The 22255-nt window shown below is 36.6% G+C and overlaps 2 protein-coding genes across 5 annotated transcripts in view; one reads left to right on the forward strand and one right to left on the reverse strand.

The window, feature by feature from the left end:
* The window catches only part of MAGI2 (membrane associated guanylate kinase, WW and PDZ domain containing 2), a 1519032-nt gene that overhangs the window by 1466663 nt on the left and 30114 nt on the right, over positions 1 to 22255 (reverse strand). The window lies entirely within an intron of this gene.
* On the forward strand, positions 5251 to 5652 carry LOC118918204 (chemokine-like factor; the record flags this gene model as incomplete). The annotated part of the gene is given in 2 exon segments (XM_057504447.1): positions 5251 to 5281; positions 5284 to 5652. Coding segments are annotated over 2 exon segments (354 nt in total), but the record flags the coding sequence as incomplete, so codon positions are not given.

Here is a 22255-nt window from a genome sequence, read left to right on the forward strand (position 1 = left end):
TCACAACAGATCCTGCAGAAATACAAAGAATTATTAGAGACTACTATGAAAACCTATATGCTAACAAGCTGGGAAACCTAGGAGAAATGGACAACTTCCTAGAAAAATACAACCTTCCAAGACTGACCCAAAAAGAAACAGAAAATCTAAACAGACCAATTACCAGCAACGAAATTGAAGCGGTAATCAAAAAACTACCAAAGAACAAAACCCCCGGGCCAGATGGATTTACCTCGGAATTTTATCAGACATACAGGGAAGACATAATACCCATTCTCCTTAAAGTTTTCCAAGAAATAGAAGAGGAGGGGATACTCCCAAACTCATTCTATGAAGCTAACATCACCCTAATACCAAAACCAGGCAAAGACACCACCAAAAAAGAAAACTATAGACCAATATCCCTGATGAACGTAGACGCAAAAATACTCAACAAAATTTTAGCAAACCGAATTCAAAAATACATCAAAACCATCGTACACCATGACCAAGTGGGATTCATCCCAGGGATGCAAGGATGGCACAACATTCGAAAGTCCATCAATATCATCCACCACATCAACAAAAAGAAAGACAAAAACCACATGATCATCTCCATAGATGCTGAAAAAGCATTTGACAAAGTTCAACATCCATTCATGATAAAAACTCTCAGCAAAATGGGAATAGAGGGCAAGTACCTCAACATAATAAAGGCCATCTATGAAAAACCCACAGCCAACATTATATTGAATAGCGAGAAGCTGAAAGCATTTCCGCTGAGATCGGGAACTAGACAGGGATGCCCACTCTCCCCACTGTTATTTAACATTGTACTAGAGGTCCTAGCCACGGCAATGAGACAAAACAAAAAAATACAAGGAATCCACATTGGCAAAGAAGAAGTCAAACTGTCACTATTTGCAGATGACATGATACTGTACATAAAAAACCCTAAAGACTCCACCCCAAAACTACTAGAACTGATATCGGAATACAGCAAAGTTGCAGGATACAAAATCAACACACAGAAATCTGTGGCTTTCCTATATACCAACAATGAACCAACAGAAAGAGAAATCAGGAAAACAACTGAATTCACAATTGCATCAAAAAAAATAAAATACCTAGGAATAAACCTAACCAAAGAAGTGAAAGACTTATATTCTGAAAACTACAAGTCACTCTTAAAAGAAATTAAAGGGGACACTAACAGATGGAAACGCATCCCATGCTCATGGCTAGGAAGAATTAATATCGTCAAAATGGCCATCCTGCCCAAAGCAATATACAGATTTGATGCAATCCCTATGAAACTACCAGCAACATTCTTCAATGAACTGGATCAAATAATTCAAAAATTCATATGGAACCACCAAAGACCCCGAATAGCCAAAGCAATCCTGAGAAAGAAGAATAAAGTAGGGGGAATCTCACTCCCCAACTTCAAGCTCTATTATAAAGCCATAGTAATCAAGACAATTTGGTACTGGCACAAGAACAGAGCCACAGACCAATGGAACAGACTAGAGAATCCAGACATTAACTCAGACATATATGGTCAATTAATATTTGATAAAGGAGCCATGGACATACAATGGCGAAATGACAGTCTCTTCAACAGATGGTGCTGGCAAAACTGGACAGCTACATGTAGGAGAATGAAACTGGACCATCGTCTAACCCCATATACAAAAGTAAACTCAAAATGGATCAAAGACCTGAATGTAAGTCATGAAACCATTAAACTCTTGGAAGAAAACATAGGCACAAACCTCTTAGACATAAACATGAGTGACCTCTTCTTGAACATATCTCCCCGGGCAAGGAAAACAACAGCAAAAATGAACAAGTGGGACTATATTAAGCTGAAAAGCTTCTGTACAGCAAAAGACACCATCAATAGAACAAAAAGAAACCCTACAGTATGGGAGAATATCTTTGAAAATGACACATCCGATAAAGGCTTGACGTCCAGAATATATAAAGAGCTCACACGCCTCAACAAACAAAAAACACATAACCCAATTAAAAAATGGGCAAAGGAACTGAACAGACGGTTCTCCAAAAAAGAAATACAGATGGCCAACAGACACATGAAAAGATGCTCCACATCGCTAATTATCAGAGAAATGCAAATTAAAACTACAATGAGGTATCACCTCACACCAGTAAGGATGGCTGCCATCCAAAAGACAAACAACAACAAATGTTGGCGAAGCTGTGGAGAAAGGGGAACCCTCCTACACTGCTGGTGGGAATGTAAACTTGTTCAACCATTGTGGAAAGCAGTATGGAGGTACATCAAAATGCTCAAAACAGACTTACCATTTGACCCAGGAATTGCACTCCTAGGAATTTACCCTAAGAATGCAGCAATCAAGTATGAGAAAGATCAGTGCACCCCTATGTTTATCGCAGCACTATTTACAATAGCCAAGAATTGGAAGCAACCTAAATGTCCATCTATAGATGAATGGATAAAGAAGATGTGGTACATATACACAATGGAATACTACTCAGCCATAAGAAAAGGGCAAATCCAACCATTTGCAGCAACATGGATGGAGCTGGAGGGTATTTTGCTCAGTGAAACAAGCCAAGCAGAGAAAGAGAAATACCAAATGATTTCACTCATCTGTGGAATATAAGAACAAAGGAAAAACTGAAGGAACAAAACAGCAGCAGAATCACAGAACTCAAGAATGGACTAACAGGTACCAAAGGGAAAGGGACTGGGGAGGATGGGTGGGTAGGGAGGGATAAGGGGGGGAGAAGTAGGGGGGTATTAAGATTAGCATCCATAGCGGGGTGGGAGAAAGGGGAGGGCTGTACAACACAGAGAAGACAAGTAGTGATTCTACAACAGGTTGCTAAGCTGATGGACAGTGACTGTAAAGGAGTATATAGGGGGGACCTGGTATAGGGGAGAGCCTAGTAAACAAAGTATTCGTCATGTAAGTGTAGATTAATGATTAAAACAAAAAAAATGCAGTTCCTATGTGGTGACCTCTAATGAGTTCTACACAATGATATAAAGGACATATAAAAGTGTAGGCAAAGGGTCTGTTTGTGTTTATACAGAGGATCAAAGCCTAATTTGGCTACCCCGAAAATGAACTAAGATACGATATGAAAGAGAACTTCCAACATCAGCACTCTCGGGAAGACTCATGCCAGAAGATGATCATCAAAAAACCCCAACAAAGATCCACGCACTGCTTCAGCTGTAGATGCACTCATCCCACCAGCTCCTGGACTTGCCATGGGAATGAAGGAGATATCTAAGCTGGCCTGTGCATACAGTAAAACAACAAATTTGACTGGATCTATACTGTTGGAACTCAACCAAGAATTAGGAGAAGTGCAAATTGTAGCGCTCCAAAATCTTACAACTACAGACTATTTACTGTTAAAAGAACATATGGGATGTGAACAGTGCCCAGGAATTTGTTGTTTTAATTTGTCTGATTTTTCTCAAACTATTCAAATTCAGTTAGATAATAACCATCATATCATTGATAAGTTTTCACAAATGCCTAGGGTGCCTAACTGGTTTTCTTGGTTTCACTGAAGATGGCTGGTAATTACAGGTATGCTTTGGTTATGTAACTATACTCCTATTATGTTAATGTGTGTGCGCAATTTAAGTAGTAGCTTAAAATATATACATGCTGAAGTTACTCTACAAGAAGATATGTCAAAGAAATAATCAATCTTCCCATGTTTTCTCCCGCCTGCTACTTCTATAGCTTTTCTTCTTCCTTCCTAATTACAACGAATTCTTAAATAGAATTCGTGCCTCATATCAAATTTACCGAGTATCATAACTCCTCCAAGTGGTAAAGATACCTCAAGACAAATGCTGGGCATAGAAGCCACAGGGCATAAATATGCAAAGAAATAAAAAGCTAACCATTTCAAACAATAAGGCTTCTCTCTCACTTACCAACTTAACATTTCCCTGTATGGCCCCGGAAGATGACTGGTTAGCCAGAGACGGGTAAGATTCCTCAAGGGAGGAACAACCTAAGACAGGCACAGTCGCAGGGGGGTCATCAGGTGAGAAATTGGGGATCAACAGAGGTGAGGCTTAGAACCTCACCCCCCCTGTTCTGAGAGAAATCTTCTGCATATGTGGATGTTTTATTGCCCTTGTCTAGCTTGGATTAACACATAGTCTACAGGCACACACCTGATCATCTACATTTGCTCTCTTACAACACTAAACTATGTTTTCTACCTTTATGTTGTATCTACCTACCACTTCAGCATCTTATTAAAAATAATAAAGAGAGAAATGTGGTATCCACATATAAATCAAGTATAAAAATCAAATGTGTATTCATATTTGAACTCACTGTTTATAGTTCATAATGCATGAGCAAAACCAAAAGTTTCTGTGATGACTGCCCTTGTACTGTTCACCATGTAACTTATTCACTATGTAAGAATTTGTTCTCCATGTAAGAACTTGTTCGTTATGCTTCAGAAGATTGGAGACTGACGAAAATTAGGCTTGGGGTGGATTAATGATTGTGCATTGAGCATTGACTCCCCTATACAGAATTTTATTGTTGTTAACAACCATTTGATCAATAAATATGAGAGATGCCCTAACAACAACAACCAAGAAAAAGTACACACTTCCAATTGTAAAATAAATAAGCAACCGGGATGTAATGTATAGCATAAGGAATATAGTCAAAATATTGTAACAACTTGGTATGGTGATAGCTGGTACTTAGAATTATCATGTATATAAATGTTGAATCACTGTGTTGTACACCTGAAACTAATGTAATGTAATACTGTGTGTCAACTACCCTTCAATAAAAAATAATTATCTAAAAAAAAAAAAAAAAAAAAAAAAAAATTAAAAACTTCTATTTATCATTCATTTTGGAAAGTAGTTATTTCCTAAGCTACTGATAGATCTATTTGCCAAACACTCTTGAAAAATAAGATCTACTCATTCCACAAGTCAAATCTGTATTTTTCCAACCTCATTAGAATGTTAACAATTTAAAGAAATATAATATTTGACCTCCATCTTTTTTTCACTTGACTGAGCATTGTTGAGCATTGGTCATATGGAGCTATTTCCCTGCAATGTTCACAAGAACTTAAAATTAGGACTCAAAATTACTGCTAAAAATATGAATTAAAGATACCACATATGTATTATCTCCCTTGAGAATAAAGGAATTAAATGTTTGCTGTACAACATGTCTACATTATATATATTAAAATATATATTTAAAATACTTTATATATAAAATTGCACAAGGCCCTGAACCATATATGTTATCACCCGCTTTGAGGTCACCAATATTTTCTTTTTCATAATTTTATATATACTCAGACTTGATCGATTAATGAAATGTTTATTTTGGCCTTTGCTTGATATTATCAACTCACTGGTAACAAGAATATTCATGGCAATCATACTTGTGTGGGCGCTGGTTCCAGAGGCCTCAACATTGACAATAGTTGGAGAGGTATTTAGATGGGCAGCATCAGTGTGCTATATTCCCAACAGCACTTTACTGACCAGAGTCTTCTATTTGATCCAAGTGGTTTTTATCAGAAAAGCACTATTCATTATAAAAAGTAAGGTTTTATAATTTTATATTTCTTTTTACTTCATACTATTAAACATTTATTCTTCCACAAAAAGATATAACTTATATGACATATAAATTATACTTTATATATAAATATATAAATATATAAATATATATATATATATATATATAAAGATTGTTTTCTACAACAGAACTTAAAGTTCTAGCACTAGGTAAAAAACCCACTTATTGTCCTGATGCTGCTGAAATTGAGGGCTATAATTTGCTTTGCCAGTACCTGTCCATGGGGCATGGCTAAACTCCCATGTGAGGCTGGCCCCTGGTATCACATGATATAAGCATAGGTACAAGCTGGGTTTTGTTGCCTTGGACTGTCCTCTCTCAGATTGTTCTTTCTCCTCAGATCTCCCTTCCTTTCCCAAATACTGTCCCTTTGTTGTCCACTCAGCAGAGAACTTATCCCTACCAAGGTGTGACACAGAAAGACTGGTGGTAAGAGTCGACAGATATGGCACTAGCTCTGGGTTCTGCAACCACATCATGATTTAACTTAGTGCACAGCACTCTACCACTTTGTCTCAGTTTCCCATCTGTGTATCAAAGGCAGTGGGTTTAGTAACCACTATAGCCCTTTCAGAATCTAAAAAGCTACAATTCTATGAACACTAAAATACCCATACAGGCTTATTTTGGGCTTATGGCCCTAAAGTAACAGCCAAAAGTAAAAGCTTATGTCACTGCTTTTAGGCATGTTTACATTTCACTGGATGCCTCTTGGAGAAGGAAATATCTTCAAAACCTCAAAAGAATGATTGAGTCTTTAATGAAAGAATTTCAGAACACAGACTGAGATTTTTGGACCCTTCTCTGAAGTCACCATTTGAGAGATAAGTCCTGCATATTGCCAATGGCCATGACACAACTTGGAAAACAAAACAATTTCATTATTGGACAACCTAAGTTCTCACTCAAAGAATGAATGTAGATAAAGATGGCTAAGCCTATATTTAAAAGCAATTTTGCAGGCAGTTAAAATGTTATATGCAGCTTTGTTCCTTCTAGGCCACTAAGGTATATCCCCACACAAATAAACTTAGGTCCTAAGTAATTCCTATTTTCCATTCTGTCTCCTAGATAGAGTGAGAGATATTTTTATATGTCTGCTAGCAAGTGTGATGCAAAATGCTGCCCACTCATATAAAGCTGGTAGGCTTTTCAGTAGCCAGGCTAAGAAGCGCTGTGAATCAGAGGCCTTTGTTGATTCATCTGAGCTTTTATTTTTCCACAGAAACCATCACAGTAAACAAAGCAACTACACTGGCCAAGTTATGCTAGTGGCACAGACACCCCCTTGAACAACTGAACCAACTGCTGGGGACCGACCACTCCTTTAATTACACCTCAGAAGTGCACATAATAAGAAAAGAGCCAACCGCACTGCCAGAGCCCCTAATGTGGATTGGTGCAGGAGCAAGTCCTTTGTGTCAGTTCTTTCTTTTTTCATCCTCCCTCAGTGTGATGCTGTTACATAAGATTGTCCTGCATCTGCTTTCTTTCTTATCTGCTTTCATGTCCTCAGATAAATTTCTTACTCCTGCCCCCACTGTTCCTAGCCAACTTTCCAAGTGGAAATACTTTCCCCTTCAACATACAGTCTTCTCAAGAATTGAAGCACTCAGGCTCAATGTCTATGCCACTTATTCACCCATTATTGATGTACCCATTTATTCAATTGATTTATGATGTTTTTGCCATTGGTGATATAAATACTATAAAAGATACAGCCTACAGTCAAAGGAACCTCACAGATCACTGGGGAGAGAAATCCAATATGAGGATATGTTATGATAAAATATGTGAAATTTCCTAGGACATCAGAGGACAGAATGGCCACCATTCTTCAAAGAGTTGGCAGAAACTTTGCTAAGAGGCTACATGGTATACTGCCTTGAATTATTTTGACTTATTACATGAAGTTTAAGGAAACAATAACCTTATCTTAAAGGTTATTATTTCTTCTCAATAATACCTTATAGATAATGGACACAATATGGGTGCTCAATAAACACATACATTTGAACTACACATCATGGCATCGTAGCAGGAAAAAAGCTGGTTTTTGTTGCCTTTAACCTTGCTCTCTTGCATCTCTTTTCTTTCCATAAGCACCCTTTCCTTGTCTCTTTGGTAATTGATCCCCACCAACATGTGGCACAGAGGAAAGAACTGGTAAGTTCCAATTATTAGGTAAGATGAATAGACTATCCAGTCAAGGCTAGAGTTCATACTTTTGATTCTTGTGTTGACCTCTTATGTTGACTCTCACGCATGACCCAAGGTGGCATTCTGACACTGGCTGGCCACTTTACGAATGTATCTACTTGTTTCAAAAAGAGTCCAGAGGACTCTTTGTCAAATACTAAAAAAATCTACCTCCTCAGTCCTATAAGTGAATTGTTCCCCAATCCTTGTATCTTTGGGCTGTATCTTTGGGCATTTATTTATATACAGATATTTTTATTGACCAGTAGTTACTTTGATAAGACTTCCTACCTTGGAAGGAAACAAGTGTTTCTCCTCCCCTTTTCCTCTTTTCAAGGGTTAGCCCATTCTGCTTACTTCTGTAGCATTGCTGGTCCAGGTTTTAGTAGGGTAATTATTTTTAGGTATTATTTTAGACTTTCAAGCAAACTGTCTGTTCACTGAATACAGGCCTAGCACTACGCCTAAGTCTGAATGGATTTTACATTGAGAAAACAGATCCAATGAAGCTAAATAATGTAGCCAAGATTCTAAGAATGTTAATTATGACTTTCACAGGCTTCAGAGGCAAAGAACAACATATAACAGACCTATTCAGGATAGGTTTAGAAAATAAAAATCTACTTTATCTCGTTACTCACTTTCGGACTATAAAAAGGTTAAAAATTCATGAAGAATTTGTGAAAAATTGGTAGATACTATCAATTTACAGAAAGAGTTTCTGGTATACTAGATCATTCTCTCCACACCTTAAATCAAATCTTCCTCTCCCACCTCAGGCCAAGTCTGTGTTTATGGAGTCAGGGTGGCTATATTCCTAAGATTCTCTCTGTATAAGGCTGGCTGAGGGAAACAGAGTTTCAAGACCAGGCTATATTAGGGAGGGCCTATATATATCCAGTACTGGACCCAACAAGGATATGTGTGTTTTCCCACTGGCATCATAGATTTATGAAAAGAGGTTGTCTTGAGAATTGAAAAGAACTCTTCTCAAGATCCCATCCTGTAAAATAGGCTACCCCAACAGATAGCTCTTCTGGGAAGACAGGTTCTGAAGGGAAACTAAACTGCCAGTCAGAGAACTATGTTGGAAGTTTCCAGTGGTGGAAAATATCAGAAGAACCACAAAAGTGCTTCATGAGAAAAGACAATGAACATTTGGGCATCTGAAATACAGAGCAGTCTGACACCAGATTAAACAGTGCCTGATACATAAACCTGTTCTATTTTCTTACTTCCTCTTTTACCGTTGGGTCTGAACTTGGAAGATTCAGAAACAGCAGCTAGTTTATGAGACAGAAGATTGAACAAAAAAGAGAGAAGAAATCCACTGTTTCCTTTCCCCAGTATATAAGGATGTAAATGGTGGAGAGATGGTTGAGGGAGGAAAAAAACCTTACAAGTGAGTAAGAAAATACAGTTGTATATTAGACTACATAACACTATACAATAGCAAGAAAAAGAGTTGATATTTAAATACCCAGTAGTAACTAGAAAACTAGTCAGAAAACTAGGAGCTGAGAAGAATCCATAGAGCTTCTTTCAAGGGAAAACAAACAATCATACTGCCATCTGCTTATATCCTACCGAGTCTAACTTGTTCAACAACTGGTTATATCAGTATTAGTAGAAGCCAAGTTTCCTGACTTAAAGCCCACTGCTTCTTCTCTCAAAAAAACAACAACTAGGGCTACTAATTTGCTCTAAAACTGATGGAGAGTAAAAGAGACTTTAGGAACCTAATATCCAAATACAATTTTCAACTTTGTTTTGGCCCTTATTCATGAGAAAGAAAGGAAAAGGAGGGAGAAGGAAGGAAGGAAGAATGGGAGGGAGGGAAGGACAGAGGAAAGGAAGTGGAGTGGGAATGATGGAGGGAGAAAGGAAGAAAGGGAGAAATCAATTTTCAAAAGACATCTTTGAATTTGAACTGGGTATTCAATATTAAGAAATTACTAGTAATTTTGTTAGGTTCATGATAATGACAAAGCAGTTAATGTCCCTATATGTGAATTAAGCATACTGAAATATACATATGGCACCTAAGGATGGGAGCTGGATGACAGAGGAGCCAACAATGTGATTACAGTGTTAGAACTATCAGTTCCGCCACCCAGAGTCTCTGGGGAGAGGAGTGGGGCCGGAGGCCAAGTCAATCGCCAATGACCAAGGATTTAATCAATCATTGTAATTAATGAAGCTTCCATGAAAACCCAAAAGGATAAGGACAGGGTTCAGAGAACATCCAGGTTCGAGAATTTGTGGAAGTAAGGGAAGATGGCGTGGATGCAGAAGGCGTGGATGATCAACACCCCTTCCCCACACCTTACCCTAAGCACCCCTTTCACCTGGTTATTCCTGAGTTTATCCTTGTGTAGTAAACTGGTGATCTAGTGAGTAAAGTTCCCTGAGTTCTGTGAGCCACTCAGGCAAAATTAATTGAACCCAAGAAGGGAGTCTTGGAAACCTCCAGTTTGCAGCTGGTTGGTCAGAAGCACAGGTAACCACCTATGCTTGCAACTAGCAACGGCATCCGAAATGGGAGGAGGTAGGGACAGTCCTGCCTTTAACCTGACAGTCCTTAACATGTGGGATATGATACTATGTCCAGATCAATAGTTCAGAGTTGAATTAAATTGTAGGATACCAGCTGGTGTCTGGAGAACTGCTTGGATGTGTGGGGAAATCCACTCCTCCCACATCTTGGAGCTGGGCCCAGAACCCTAATAGCTGGTATCTGCTTTAAAATACCGCAGAGGGAACAAAGAGCAGTGGAGATAGATGAAACATAATTGAAAAAAATACAAATAATTGTTGAAGGTAGGTCATGTCTCTCTAATTTTATGTGCAATTAAATTTTCCATAATGAAAAGTTAAAAATGAATAAGATAAATACAGAGGCCCATGTTTTGATTTGTTCTAAGTGTCCTCTACAACTTTTTTTTTGTGGGGGGGATTTTTAAAAGAATTAATTAATTAATTAGTTTGTTTGTTTGTTTGTTTATACTATTATAGTTATTCTTTTATTAAGGTATCATTGATATACACTCTCATGAAGGTTTCACAAGGAAAACAATGCAGTTATTACATTCACCATTATTATCAAGTCCCTCCCCATACCCCATTGCAGTCACCGTCTATCAGTGTAGTAAAATGCCACTACATTTTACTGTGAATCCTATTCACTTTCTGTGAGCTATACTGCCTTCCCCGTTACCCCACACACTGCACAATCATAATGTCCCACAATCCCCTTCTCCCTCCCTCCCCACCTGCACTCCTCCACCCCTCCCCTTTGGTAAGCACTAGTCCCTTCTAGGAGTCCGTGTGTCTGCTGCTGTTTTATTCCTTCAGTTATGCTTCGTTGTTATACTTCACAAATGAGGAAAATCATTTGGCACTTGTCTTTCTCTAACTGACTTATTTCACTGAGCATGATACCCTCTAGCTCATTCCATGTTGTTGTAAATGGTAAAATTTGTTTCTTTCTTATGGCTGAATAGTATTGAATTGTGTATATGTACCACCTCTTCTTTATCCATTCATCTACTGATGGACAGTTAGGTTGATTCAATTTCTTGGCTATTGTAAATAGTGCTGTGATAAACATAGGGGTGAATAAGTTTAAATCTGAGAAGTTGTTTTCTTTCAGTAAATTCCTAGAAGTGGAATTCTTGGGTCAAATGGTATTTTTAGTTTTCGCTTTTGAGGAACCTCCATATTGCTTTCCACAATGGTTGAACTAGTTTACATTCCCACCAGCAGTGTAGGAGTGTTCCCCTTTCTCTACATCCTGGTCAAAATTTGTTGTTCTTACTCTTTTTCCTCTTGGCCATCCTAACTGGCGTGAGGTGATATCTCATTGGAGTTTTAATTTGCATTTCCCTGATAATTAACGATGTGGAGCATCTTTTCATGTGCCTGTTGGCCATTTGAATTTCTTTGGGGAAGTGTCTGTTCAGAACCTCCACCCATTTTTCAACAGGATTATTTGCTTTTTGGGTTTTGAGGCATGTAAGTTCTTTATATATTTTGGATGTAAACCCCTTGTCAGATATATCATTTACAAATATATTCTCCCATAATGTAGGATGCCTTTTGTTCTGCTGATGGTGTCCTTTGCTGTACAGAAACTTTTTAGCATTATATAGTCCCATTTGTTCATTTTTGCTTTTGTTCCCCTTGCCCAAGGAGATATGTTCAGGAAAAAGTTGCTCATGTTTATATTCAAGAGATTTTTGCCTATGTTCTCTTCTAAGAGTTTTATGGTTTCATGACTTACATTTAGGTGTTTGATCCATTTTGAGTTTACTTTTGTATATGGCATTAGACAATAATCCAGTTTCATTCTCTTGTATGTAGCTATCCAGTTTTTCCAACACCAGTTGCTGAAGAGGCTGTCTTTTCCCCATTGTGTACTCATGGCTCCTTCACCATATACTAGTTGACAGTATATGGCTGGCTTTCTATCTGGGTTTTCTAGTCTGTACCATTGGTTTATGGGTCTGTTCTTGCACCAGTACCAAAATGTCTTGATTACTGTGGCTTTGTAGTAGAGCTTGAATATGGGGAGCGTAATCCCCCATGCTTTATTCTTCCTTCACAGGACTGCTTTGGCTATTCAGGGTCTTTTGTGATTCCCTATGAATTTTAGAACTCTTTTCTCTAGTTCATTGAAGAATGCTGTGGGTTTTTTGATAGGGATTGCATTGAATCTGTAGATTGCTTTAGGCAGGATGGCCATTTTGTCAACATTAATTCTTCCTACCCATGAGCATGGGATGTGCTTCCGTTTATTGGTATCTTCTTTAATTTCTCTCATGAGAGTCTTCTAATTTTCAGAGTATAGGTCTTTCACTTCCTTGGTTAGGTTTACTCCTAGGTATTTTATTCTTTTTGATGCAATTGTGAATGGAATTGTTTTCCTAATTTCTCTTTCTGCTAGTTCATCATTAGTGTGTAGGAATGCAACAGATTTCTGTGTATTAATTTTGTATCCTGCAACTTTGCTGAATTCAGATATTAGATCTAGTAGTTGTAGAGTTCATTCTTTAGGGTTTTTTATGTACAATATCATGTCATCTGCAAACAGGGCCAATTTAACTTCTTCCTTGCCAATCTGGATGCCTTTTATTTCTTTGCATTGTCTGATTGCCATGGCTAGGACCTCCAGTACTATGTTGAATAAAAGTTTTGAGAGTGGGCATCCTTGTCTTGTTCCCAATCTTAAAGGAAAAACTTTCAGCTTCTCGCTCTTAAGTATGATGTTGGCTGTGGGCTTCTCAATATATGGCCTTTATTATGTTAAGATACTTGCCCTGAATACCCATTCTGTTGAGAGTTTTTATCATGCATGCATGCTGAATTTTGTTGAATGCATTTTCAGCATCTATGGAGATGATCATGTGGTTTTTGTCCTTCTTTTTGTTGATGTGGTGAATGATGTTGATGGATTTTTGAATGTTGTACCATCCTTGCATCCCTGGAACAAATCCTACTTGATCATAATGGATGATCTTTTTGGTGTATTTTTTATTTCGGTTTGCTAATATTTTGATGAGTAATTTTGCATCTATGTTCATCAGGGATATTGTTTTGTAATTTTCTTTTTTTGTGGTGTCTTTCCTGCATTTCGGTATTAGAATAATGATGGCCTTGTAGAATGAGTTTGCAAGTATTCCCTACTCTTCTAATTTTTGGAAAACTTTAAGGAGAACGGGTATTGAAGTCTTCACTAAATGTTTGATGAATTCAGCACTGAAGCCATCTGATCCAAGCATTTTGTTCTTAGGTAGTTTTTGATTACCAATTTAATTTCATTACTCGTAATTGGTCTATTCAGATTTTTTGTTTCTTCCTGGGTCAGCCTTGGAAGGTTGTGTTTTTCTAGAAAGTGGTCCATTTCTCCTAGATTATACAGTTTGTTAGCATATAATTTTTCATAGTATTCTCTCATAATTCTTTGTATTTCTGTGGTGTCCATTTCTTTTCTCATTTGATTTTTTTCAATCTCAGGTGATTTTTCCTTTCTCATTTCTGATTCTGTTTATGTGTGTAGACTCTTTTTTTTTTCTTGATAAGTCTGTCTAGGGGTTTATATATTTTGTTTCTTTTATAGAAGAACCAGCTCCTGCATCATTGAGTCTTCCTATAGTTTTATTTTTCTTGATTTTTCTTTATTTAGACTCTAATCTTTATTATGTCCCTCCTCCTATTGACTTTGGGCCTCATTTGTTCTTCTTTTTGAATTTTGTTAATTGTGAGTTTAGATTGTTAATATGGGATTGTTCTTCCTTCCTGAGGCCAGTATTGAAATATACTTCCCTCTTAGCATGGCCTTTGCTGCCTCTCACAGATTTTGTGGTGTTGAATCATTGTTGTCATTTGTCTCCATATATTGCTTGATCTCTGTTTCTATTTGGTCATTGATCCATTGATTATTTAGGAGCATGTTATCAAGCCTCCATGTTTTTGTGGTCTTTTTCATTTTCTTTGTGTAATTTATTTTTCATTTCATATCTTTGTGGTCTGAGAAGCTAGTTGGTACAATTTCAATCTTTTTGAATTTACTGAAGCTCTTTTTGTGGCCCAGTATATGATATATTCTTGGAAATGTTCCATGTGCATTTGAGAAGAATATGTATCCTGCTGCTTTTGGATGGAGTGTTTTGTAGATGTCCATTAAAACCATCTGTTCTAATACACTGGTCAGTGCCTCTGTCTCCTTGTCTCCTTTTTTTCTGTCTCGTTGAGATGTCCATTGGAGTGAGTAGTGTGTTGAAGTCTCCTAGAATGAATGCATTACATTCTATTTCCCCCTTTAATTCTTCTAGTATTTATTTCACATATGTAGGTGATCCAGTATTGGGTGCACAGATATTTATAATGGTTATATACTCTTGATAAACAGACCCCATTATCATTATATAATGTCCTTCTTTGTCTCTTGTGACTTTCTTTTTTTTAAAGTCTATTTTGTCTGACACAAGTACTGCAACACCTTTTTTCTCCCTATTCATTGCATGAAATATCTTTTTCCATCCCTTTACTTTCAGTCTGTGCATATCTTTGGGTTTGAAGTGAATCTCTTGTAGGCAGCATATAGATGGGTCTTTCATTTTTATCAATTCAGTGACTCTATGTCTTTTGATTTGTGCATTCAGACTATTTACATTTAGGGTGATTATTGATAGGTATGTACTTATTGCCATTGCAGGCTGCAGATTCCTGGTTACAAAAGGTTCAAGGGTAGCTTCCTTACTATCTAAGAGTCTAACTTAACTCACTTAGTATGCTATTACAAACACAATCTAAAGGTTCTTTTTTTTTCCTCTTTTTCTTCCTCCTCCATTCTTAATATATTAGGTGTCATATTCTGTTCTCTGTCTATCTCTTGACTCACTTTGGGGGTAGTTGATTTAATTTTGCATCTGCTTAGCAATTAATTGTTCATTCTTAACTGTGGTTTTATTTCCTTTATTTAACAGCTATTTAGCCATAGGAGCACTTCCATCTATAGCAGTCCATCCAAAATACAATGTAGGGATGGTTTGTGGGTGTTAAATTCTCTCAGCTTTTGCTTATCTGTAAATTGTTTAATCCCTCCTTCAAATTTAAATGATAATTTGCCGGGTAGAGTATTCTTGGTTCAAGACCCTTGTGCTTCATTGCATTAACTATATCATGTCACTCCCTTCTGGCCTCTAAGGTTTCTGTTCAGAAGTTTGATAATAACCTGATGTGTTTTCCTTTGTATGTGATCTTTTTTCTCTCTCTAGTTTCTTTTAAAAGTCTGTCCTTGTCCTTGAACTTTGCCACTTTAATTATTATATGTCTTGGCATTGTCTTCCTTGTATCCCTTGTGTTGGGAGATCTGTGCACCTCCATGGCCTGAGAGACTATTTCCTACCCCCAGACTGGGGAAGTTTTCAGCAATTACCTCCTCAAAGATACTTTCTATCCTTTTTTTCTCTCTTCTTCTCTTAGTACCCCTATAATGTGAATATTGTTCCGTTTGGATTGGTCACACAGTTCTCTCAATATTCTTTCATTCCTAGAGATCTTTTTTCTCTCTGTACCTCTTTGTATTCTTCTTCTCTAATTTCTATTCTATTTACCATCTCTTCTACTACATCTAATCTGCTTTTAAATCCCTTCATTGTATGTTTCATTTCAGATATGGAGTTTCTTAATGATTGAATCTCCATCCTAAATTCATCCCTGAGATCTTGAATATTTTTCTTTACCTCCATGAGCATGTTTATGATTTTTATTTTGAACTCTCTTTCAGGAAGATTGGTGAGTTCAGTTTCACGTGGGCCTTTTTCTGGTGGTTGTGAGATTTTTGGTCTGAACCAGGTTCTTTCAATGTTTCATATTTATATGTGGCAACCTCTAGTGCCCAAAACCTCTAGTCTCTGGAGTTTCTCAGTCCCTGAAGTGATGTTGGGGGTTGCAGGGGATCAATGCTGTTGCCCTGTTTGTGAGGTCTGCTCTCTTCTCCAGGTGTATGCAGTCTGGTGCAGCCTTCTTTCCTGTTGCTCTTTTAGGATTAGTTGTATTAACTATATTTTCATGTTATGTGTGGTTTGGAGAGGAGTTGTCTTTCTCACCTCTCACACCACCATCTTGAATCCTACTCTGGCTCAAACTTGCGTGGCGCACTATCCACAATCCCATTGTGCACCCTGAGACATGCGGATGAAGCAGCGGCTGCCCAGCCACCCACTCATGCATGCTGCTCCTTCTGTTGCCAAATTCTTAACACTGATGAACTTAACACCCCATTCCTTGTACTTCCAGTTATGCCTGGTGCTCAATTCACAGCAACTTCAGAGTCCATAGACGGCTGGAGGAGTTGTGTCTTGTCTTCTACAACTTTTGACTTTCATAAGACAGCTTCCCTCAAAGATCACTTCTACATAAACACAATACATTATATCTAATTCACTATATTTTCATTACTTTATTTTCTAGGGTACAGCTTAAAATCTATCACTAATAAATTTATTCCATAGCTGTTCCTTGCACTGAGAAGTTTTCCTCCATTGATGAAATAATTGAACGTAAATGTTTCTAAATATTTATTAATATAATGGTTAAGGCTTAACTTACCAACATTATGAGTAACCTCCCTATCTTTGCATCCATATCTTGGGTACTATATCTTTAAGGGCTTCAGAATTTTGTGACAGAGGCAGCTGTGAGGAACAAAGGCCCTTGGCAAATTGCCTTCACAGGCAATTGAGGAATGAGAACTGATGATTTTTCAGTCACATCAGTATAGGAAATATCTGCATCCTGTCAAGTTGGACTGATTCAAACTACTCCTTTACATTTGTTGCTACATTTGTTGTCAATTATAATATGCAGAGCTTTCATATTTTAATGCCTCTGATCCTGGAGTAAGTCATTTAAATTAATATCATCCAGGCTGTAGTTGTGACATAGTTGAATGTACCTACATTTGCACAAAAAACAAAACAAAAAAGCCCTTTCAGAGTGAAATCTAGTAGACTTGGAACAAAGTTCTAGAAACAATGAACCATGCACATTCTCTTTTACTAAAGTTGCTACAACACATCCTTGTGTAAAAACAAAAAATAACTACAAAAAAAAAAAACAGCCATCAATGTCTCTAAATAGCAAAGTGATTAGGAAAGTTAGAATCTCAACATAAAGATATTTGAGAATGCGTCAACTATTTCTTTCATGTACATTTTACTTTTTTTCATGTGTATAAGTGTTACACATCACAAATATTTGCCTAAATCAAAAAACATTCTTTTAATAAGTGTAACATGAAAATTCTAAGTGATAAGAAAGAATTGTGTCATATATTTATTGGCAACACTATTTTATTTCTTAGTGACAGATAAAATAATGGTGTTTCTTAAAATCTATGAAATACAAAATCTGAAATGGAATAAAGTTCATGGAGTTCTGACACATTTAGGTAGGTTAGATAATAGATCAATTGAGGGGCATTATAGATGGTCAAAACATGCCCTAAATGCTACAAGCTCTCTCTAGGAGAATGGTCATGATTTTTATATCATCATTCCCTAAAACTGGAGACAGAATAATAATGCTGGTAGTGCACAGGGGCTGGCCAAGAAGGACACCTTTGGATGTTTAGATATGTTTGCTCTAAATATACTCCTTCCTATCCCCAATAGTGGAAGGCTGGGTTATCATCAGAACCAAGTTAGCTTGGACAGATGCATTTCAGATCATTATAATGAAAGACTGTAACAAATGGAACTGTCCAACATGACAGCTGTGGTTGCTGCCATCTCAGCACACAGGACTTGGGTTATCATTTCCCATGCTCTGGGAGCAGTCTATCTACAGGGGAGGAGGATGGACTGAGGATGATGACCTACTGATCCCCTTTCAATTTAATCTATGTTTCTAAAAAAATTCTGTGAACGTGAAAGTCATAATACTAAAGGAAAAGCTGCATTCTTTAATAGATAGTCACCCCTAGGTCCCAACAACAGAAAAGAAAATGCAAGGTTCCAATATCAATGAAATATTTTATCAAATACTTTTAAAAATAATTCATAAGCTCAGCTTATACATTTCATTTTTTTAACTTTGACAAGAAATTAAGGAAAAACTTATTAACACTGCCACAATAACTGCATTCCTAGACAGATAAATAGTCTAGCTCTCTCAAAGACTCACTGTTAGGTAAAGGTACTACTGTATTTCTCCTTGTTTTATTTATCATTGATTCTTCATTGTTCTGGAGTATACCTATGGCTCTTAAAATAATTTATAAAATAATAAAATTAATGAGAATCTTTATATTTCCTTTACTAAACAACTCTTATTCTTTCCTTTGTATTTTTTGATAGATTCTCCTTCAAATGGAGGAAGGAAATGGATACTGAGCTTCCTAGAATAAATTCAGTTTTGTACCTGGTGACTATTGTAACAAGTTTGTTTAACCAGTACTACTTTAAGAACAGAAGAAAAAGGTCCAGTAGAAAATGAAATGTTATTAGAGGAAAATGCTAAGATAGAAGAGAAAAGAGAAAAGAGAGAGAATGTAGGGTTTTCCTTTATTTCCTGGAAGTTGCATAAGTAGGAACAAAATATGAGAATGTCCTAGCTTTAGCTTTGAATCCTCTGAATTATCACATAGCTATATTTACTTATATGACAACAGACAGCTTTCTCTGACACATTCACAAATCAGCTTTGTTCTTGTAGCTGAAGCTGTCTTTGAGGATTCACACAATATATAGAGTAAACCATTAACAAGACAATTAATAAGAATATTTGAACAATACATCAAATGCCAACTTATTTCCCTATTCATGTTAAGCATGGTATTTCCCATTAAATAAAATATTCTCTATTTTTATAAATGTTTATTTTATTATTATCGAAGGAGAAAATACAAAATTTTAAAAAGGCTATTTGATTACTATGCTGGAAAATTAATGACATGAAATTCAAATTGAGCAGAATAGTCAAAATAATCCTAGTACTCTCTGGTAAAAGAGCAAATTAAAAAAGAATCCTTCTTGAATAAAATGTCCACCTACACATACCTAAGCATCTACTGCAGGGAGGTGGTTGGTGGCCCATATTGGCCCAAGAGGGCATGTTATGGTTACATCAATGCACAGTAGGATATCCCAATAGAACTAAATATAAGGCAGCTTTGATTTCTTTCCTCAGGACCATCTAACCTAATTTTAGATAGCCTGGATCTTTCTCTGAGCAACTTTGTTGAAAGCATGCGCTGATTCTATTGTCCTGGAAAGCAGAGCAAAATATGCATCAGTTGACCTCTGAATAACTGCATTTTGAAAAAATATAAAGGAGGAAAGAATTGCGCACCTATACACGCAAATACACACCTTTGTCTCTACCTGTTCTCAGAGAATTAAATTTAAAATGCTATTATATTGGGTGTATATTGCTTTAAAAGTTTATCCAATGCCATTAAAATTACCTGTCATGAAACCAAGCAACTTCTCAGAAGTGTGGAGCATTCCTAGTGATACCTGTTCACCATGATACTCCACCACTGTAAAACCCCATAGGATTTCTACTCACCATTGGAACTACACTGATTCTTAGCTATTTTTTGTTTTAAATTCACATTTCTCAATTTCAGCATTATTATCTTTTCTGTGATCAATGTGAAAGTGAAGAAATAAACACAGCACTGAGCATTCAGACAGGGCAATTAAACTTGTGGTTTCTCTAGGCACATATTACAGCATCAGCATTTGCAGCTCAAGAAGCCACCCATGAATCACACTAAAATAGTCTTCAGTAGAATGCACACATAGCTATCAAGATTACATCAGGGTTAAATTTATACTCTACTACTATTTTGTTAAGACCTTCAAAGTTCATGCATTTTTTTCAAACCATAAAAATGCAGAGAATGTCAGACCCTACCCTGACATAACATGCACTTGGAAATTTGTTTCATATTCCCTTTTTTACTGCATTAGAATCATAATATTTCAAATGTGGATCAGTTAAAACTCAATGCCATGGTTTCAGGTTATATGAAAGCTTCTATATAAATGAAGGGATGTTTTGTTTACTATTCATGACCTCAAGAATGACTGTATGAATATGTTATAACATCAAAAATATTAATCATAAAAAATCAATAATATTAAAACAAAGAATAAAATATAATAATACAAAATAGAAAAAAAATGTATTCCTTAGGGTACCATGGACAGTGTTAGCAATTTGAGAGATCCAAAGAAAGTAAATGTCACAATCCTGCCACAATAAATCTGTTTGACATTATTACTGTAATAACAGCTGGCATACAAGCAGATGGTTTTATCTATTTTATTCACCTACAAATCCCCACTATGGTGCTTGGCTTGTAGTAAGCAATCAATAAATATATATTGAATAAACCTGATGCTTTATTTGGTCTTTACAAGAAGGCTTCAGAATTACTGTTACCATTTTACTTTTATTGTTCTTATGTTATCATTTATTATTATTATTAACATTCTACAATTGGGAAGTCAGAGGGTGAGAGAGTATCATATAATGTTCCAAGCCTATAGTCTATTCTGTTTGACTCCAAACCTTAGCACTAACCACCATCCCCTTCTGTCTCTTCTTCATAAAAACAAATTTCCTATGAAACATATGTGAAAAGGTTCAGTAAATAATATTAAAGGAAATAACTATGAGATGGGCTGTTAACTAAAATTTCATGAAAGACATGGATATGAGCTAAAAAATCATAGTACAGCCAGGATTAAAACAGAGGGGAGAGGGTATTTAAAGCACACTTCTAGAAATATGAGCAGTCTGAAAGCTTTTGGAACTGCAGATTAGAAGTAAACCAGAGGTAAAGCATGCCAGATAAATCATAAATTAAAGGAAATTGCATATTGCAAGGCTGGGTTGGGGTTCTACCAATTGTCCAGGAGATATGTGAGGTTACAAAAATTCAGGGACAAATTATTGGGTGACAGATGAATTGAGCCAAATAATTTAGAACACATTTGAAAAACAAAGCCCTGCTGAGCTACCAAGCCAAGGTAGAGTACTAGGGAGGATGTATATTAAAAACAGTATATTCAAGTCACATGGAAAACAAGTCAGAAGTTGTGTATGAATTGGAGCCAAGAACTTTGGATGTCATTGAGAGCTGGGGAATCTAAGAGTCTTGGACCTGTCTTGTCTAAATCACATATGCTTAATCTGTTTTGTGGCATTATGTATGTTTCAAATGGTGTCATTTGCTGTTTACCTCATGACAAAGGATTGCAGCATGGCAATGAATCTGATATTGAAGAACCATTTCCGGATCTGGGTATACCTTGACCTGCAAATACATATGGGCAGAGAGTGTTGCAAGAGACAGAGGAAAGTGCAGTTGCAGGTAAAAGGAAAATCTGGTAGCAAATGTGTTCTGATAGTTTCACTCAGATCAATACTGAGAGACATCACTAGAAAAGTAGCTTGAAGAAAGACTATAAAATCCTTGAATGTTTGACACAAAGTGTTTGAATATTTTGTTCTGGGAAATAGGAGGCAATGAAGACTGAGGTGGGAAGTACTCTGATAAAAGCATCACTTTCAGGTAGATGAATATGGCAGCAGTGTGACCTGTGAACCAAAGATAAAAACGAAGGATACCAATTAGGAAGCTCCTGCAGTAATTTACAAGTGAGGCAAATAAGATGTGGATTATATCCTTGACAGGAACAATGCAAAGAGTTTTGAAATATTGTAATATGGGAAACAACAGTGGGTTAACTAGCCAGTAAGAGATATTTCTTATAAGAAAATAATGAGTCATTATCTAGAGAGAGTTGAAGAACAGACAGATAAAAATGCTTACACACACACATACAGAATCATACTTTATGAACCTGGAAAAAGTATGGCTTAAGTCATAGCAAGTATATCAGTTT

The sequence above is a fragment of the Manis pentadactyla genome, chromosome 7 (assembly GCF_030020395.1).
Source record: "Manis pentadactyla isolate mManPen7 chromosome 7, mManPen7.hap1, whole genome shotgun sequence".
In the NCBI taxonomy this organism is placed as follows: Eukaryota; Metazoa; Chordata; class Mammalia; order Pholidota; family Manidae; genus Manis; species Manis pentadactyla.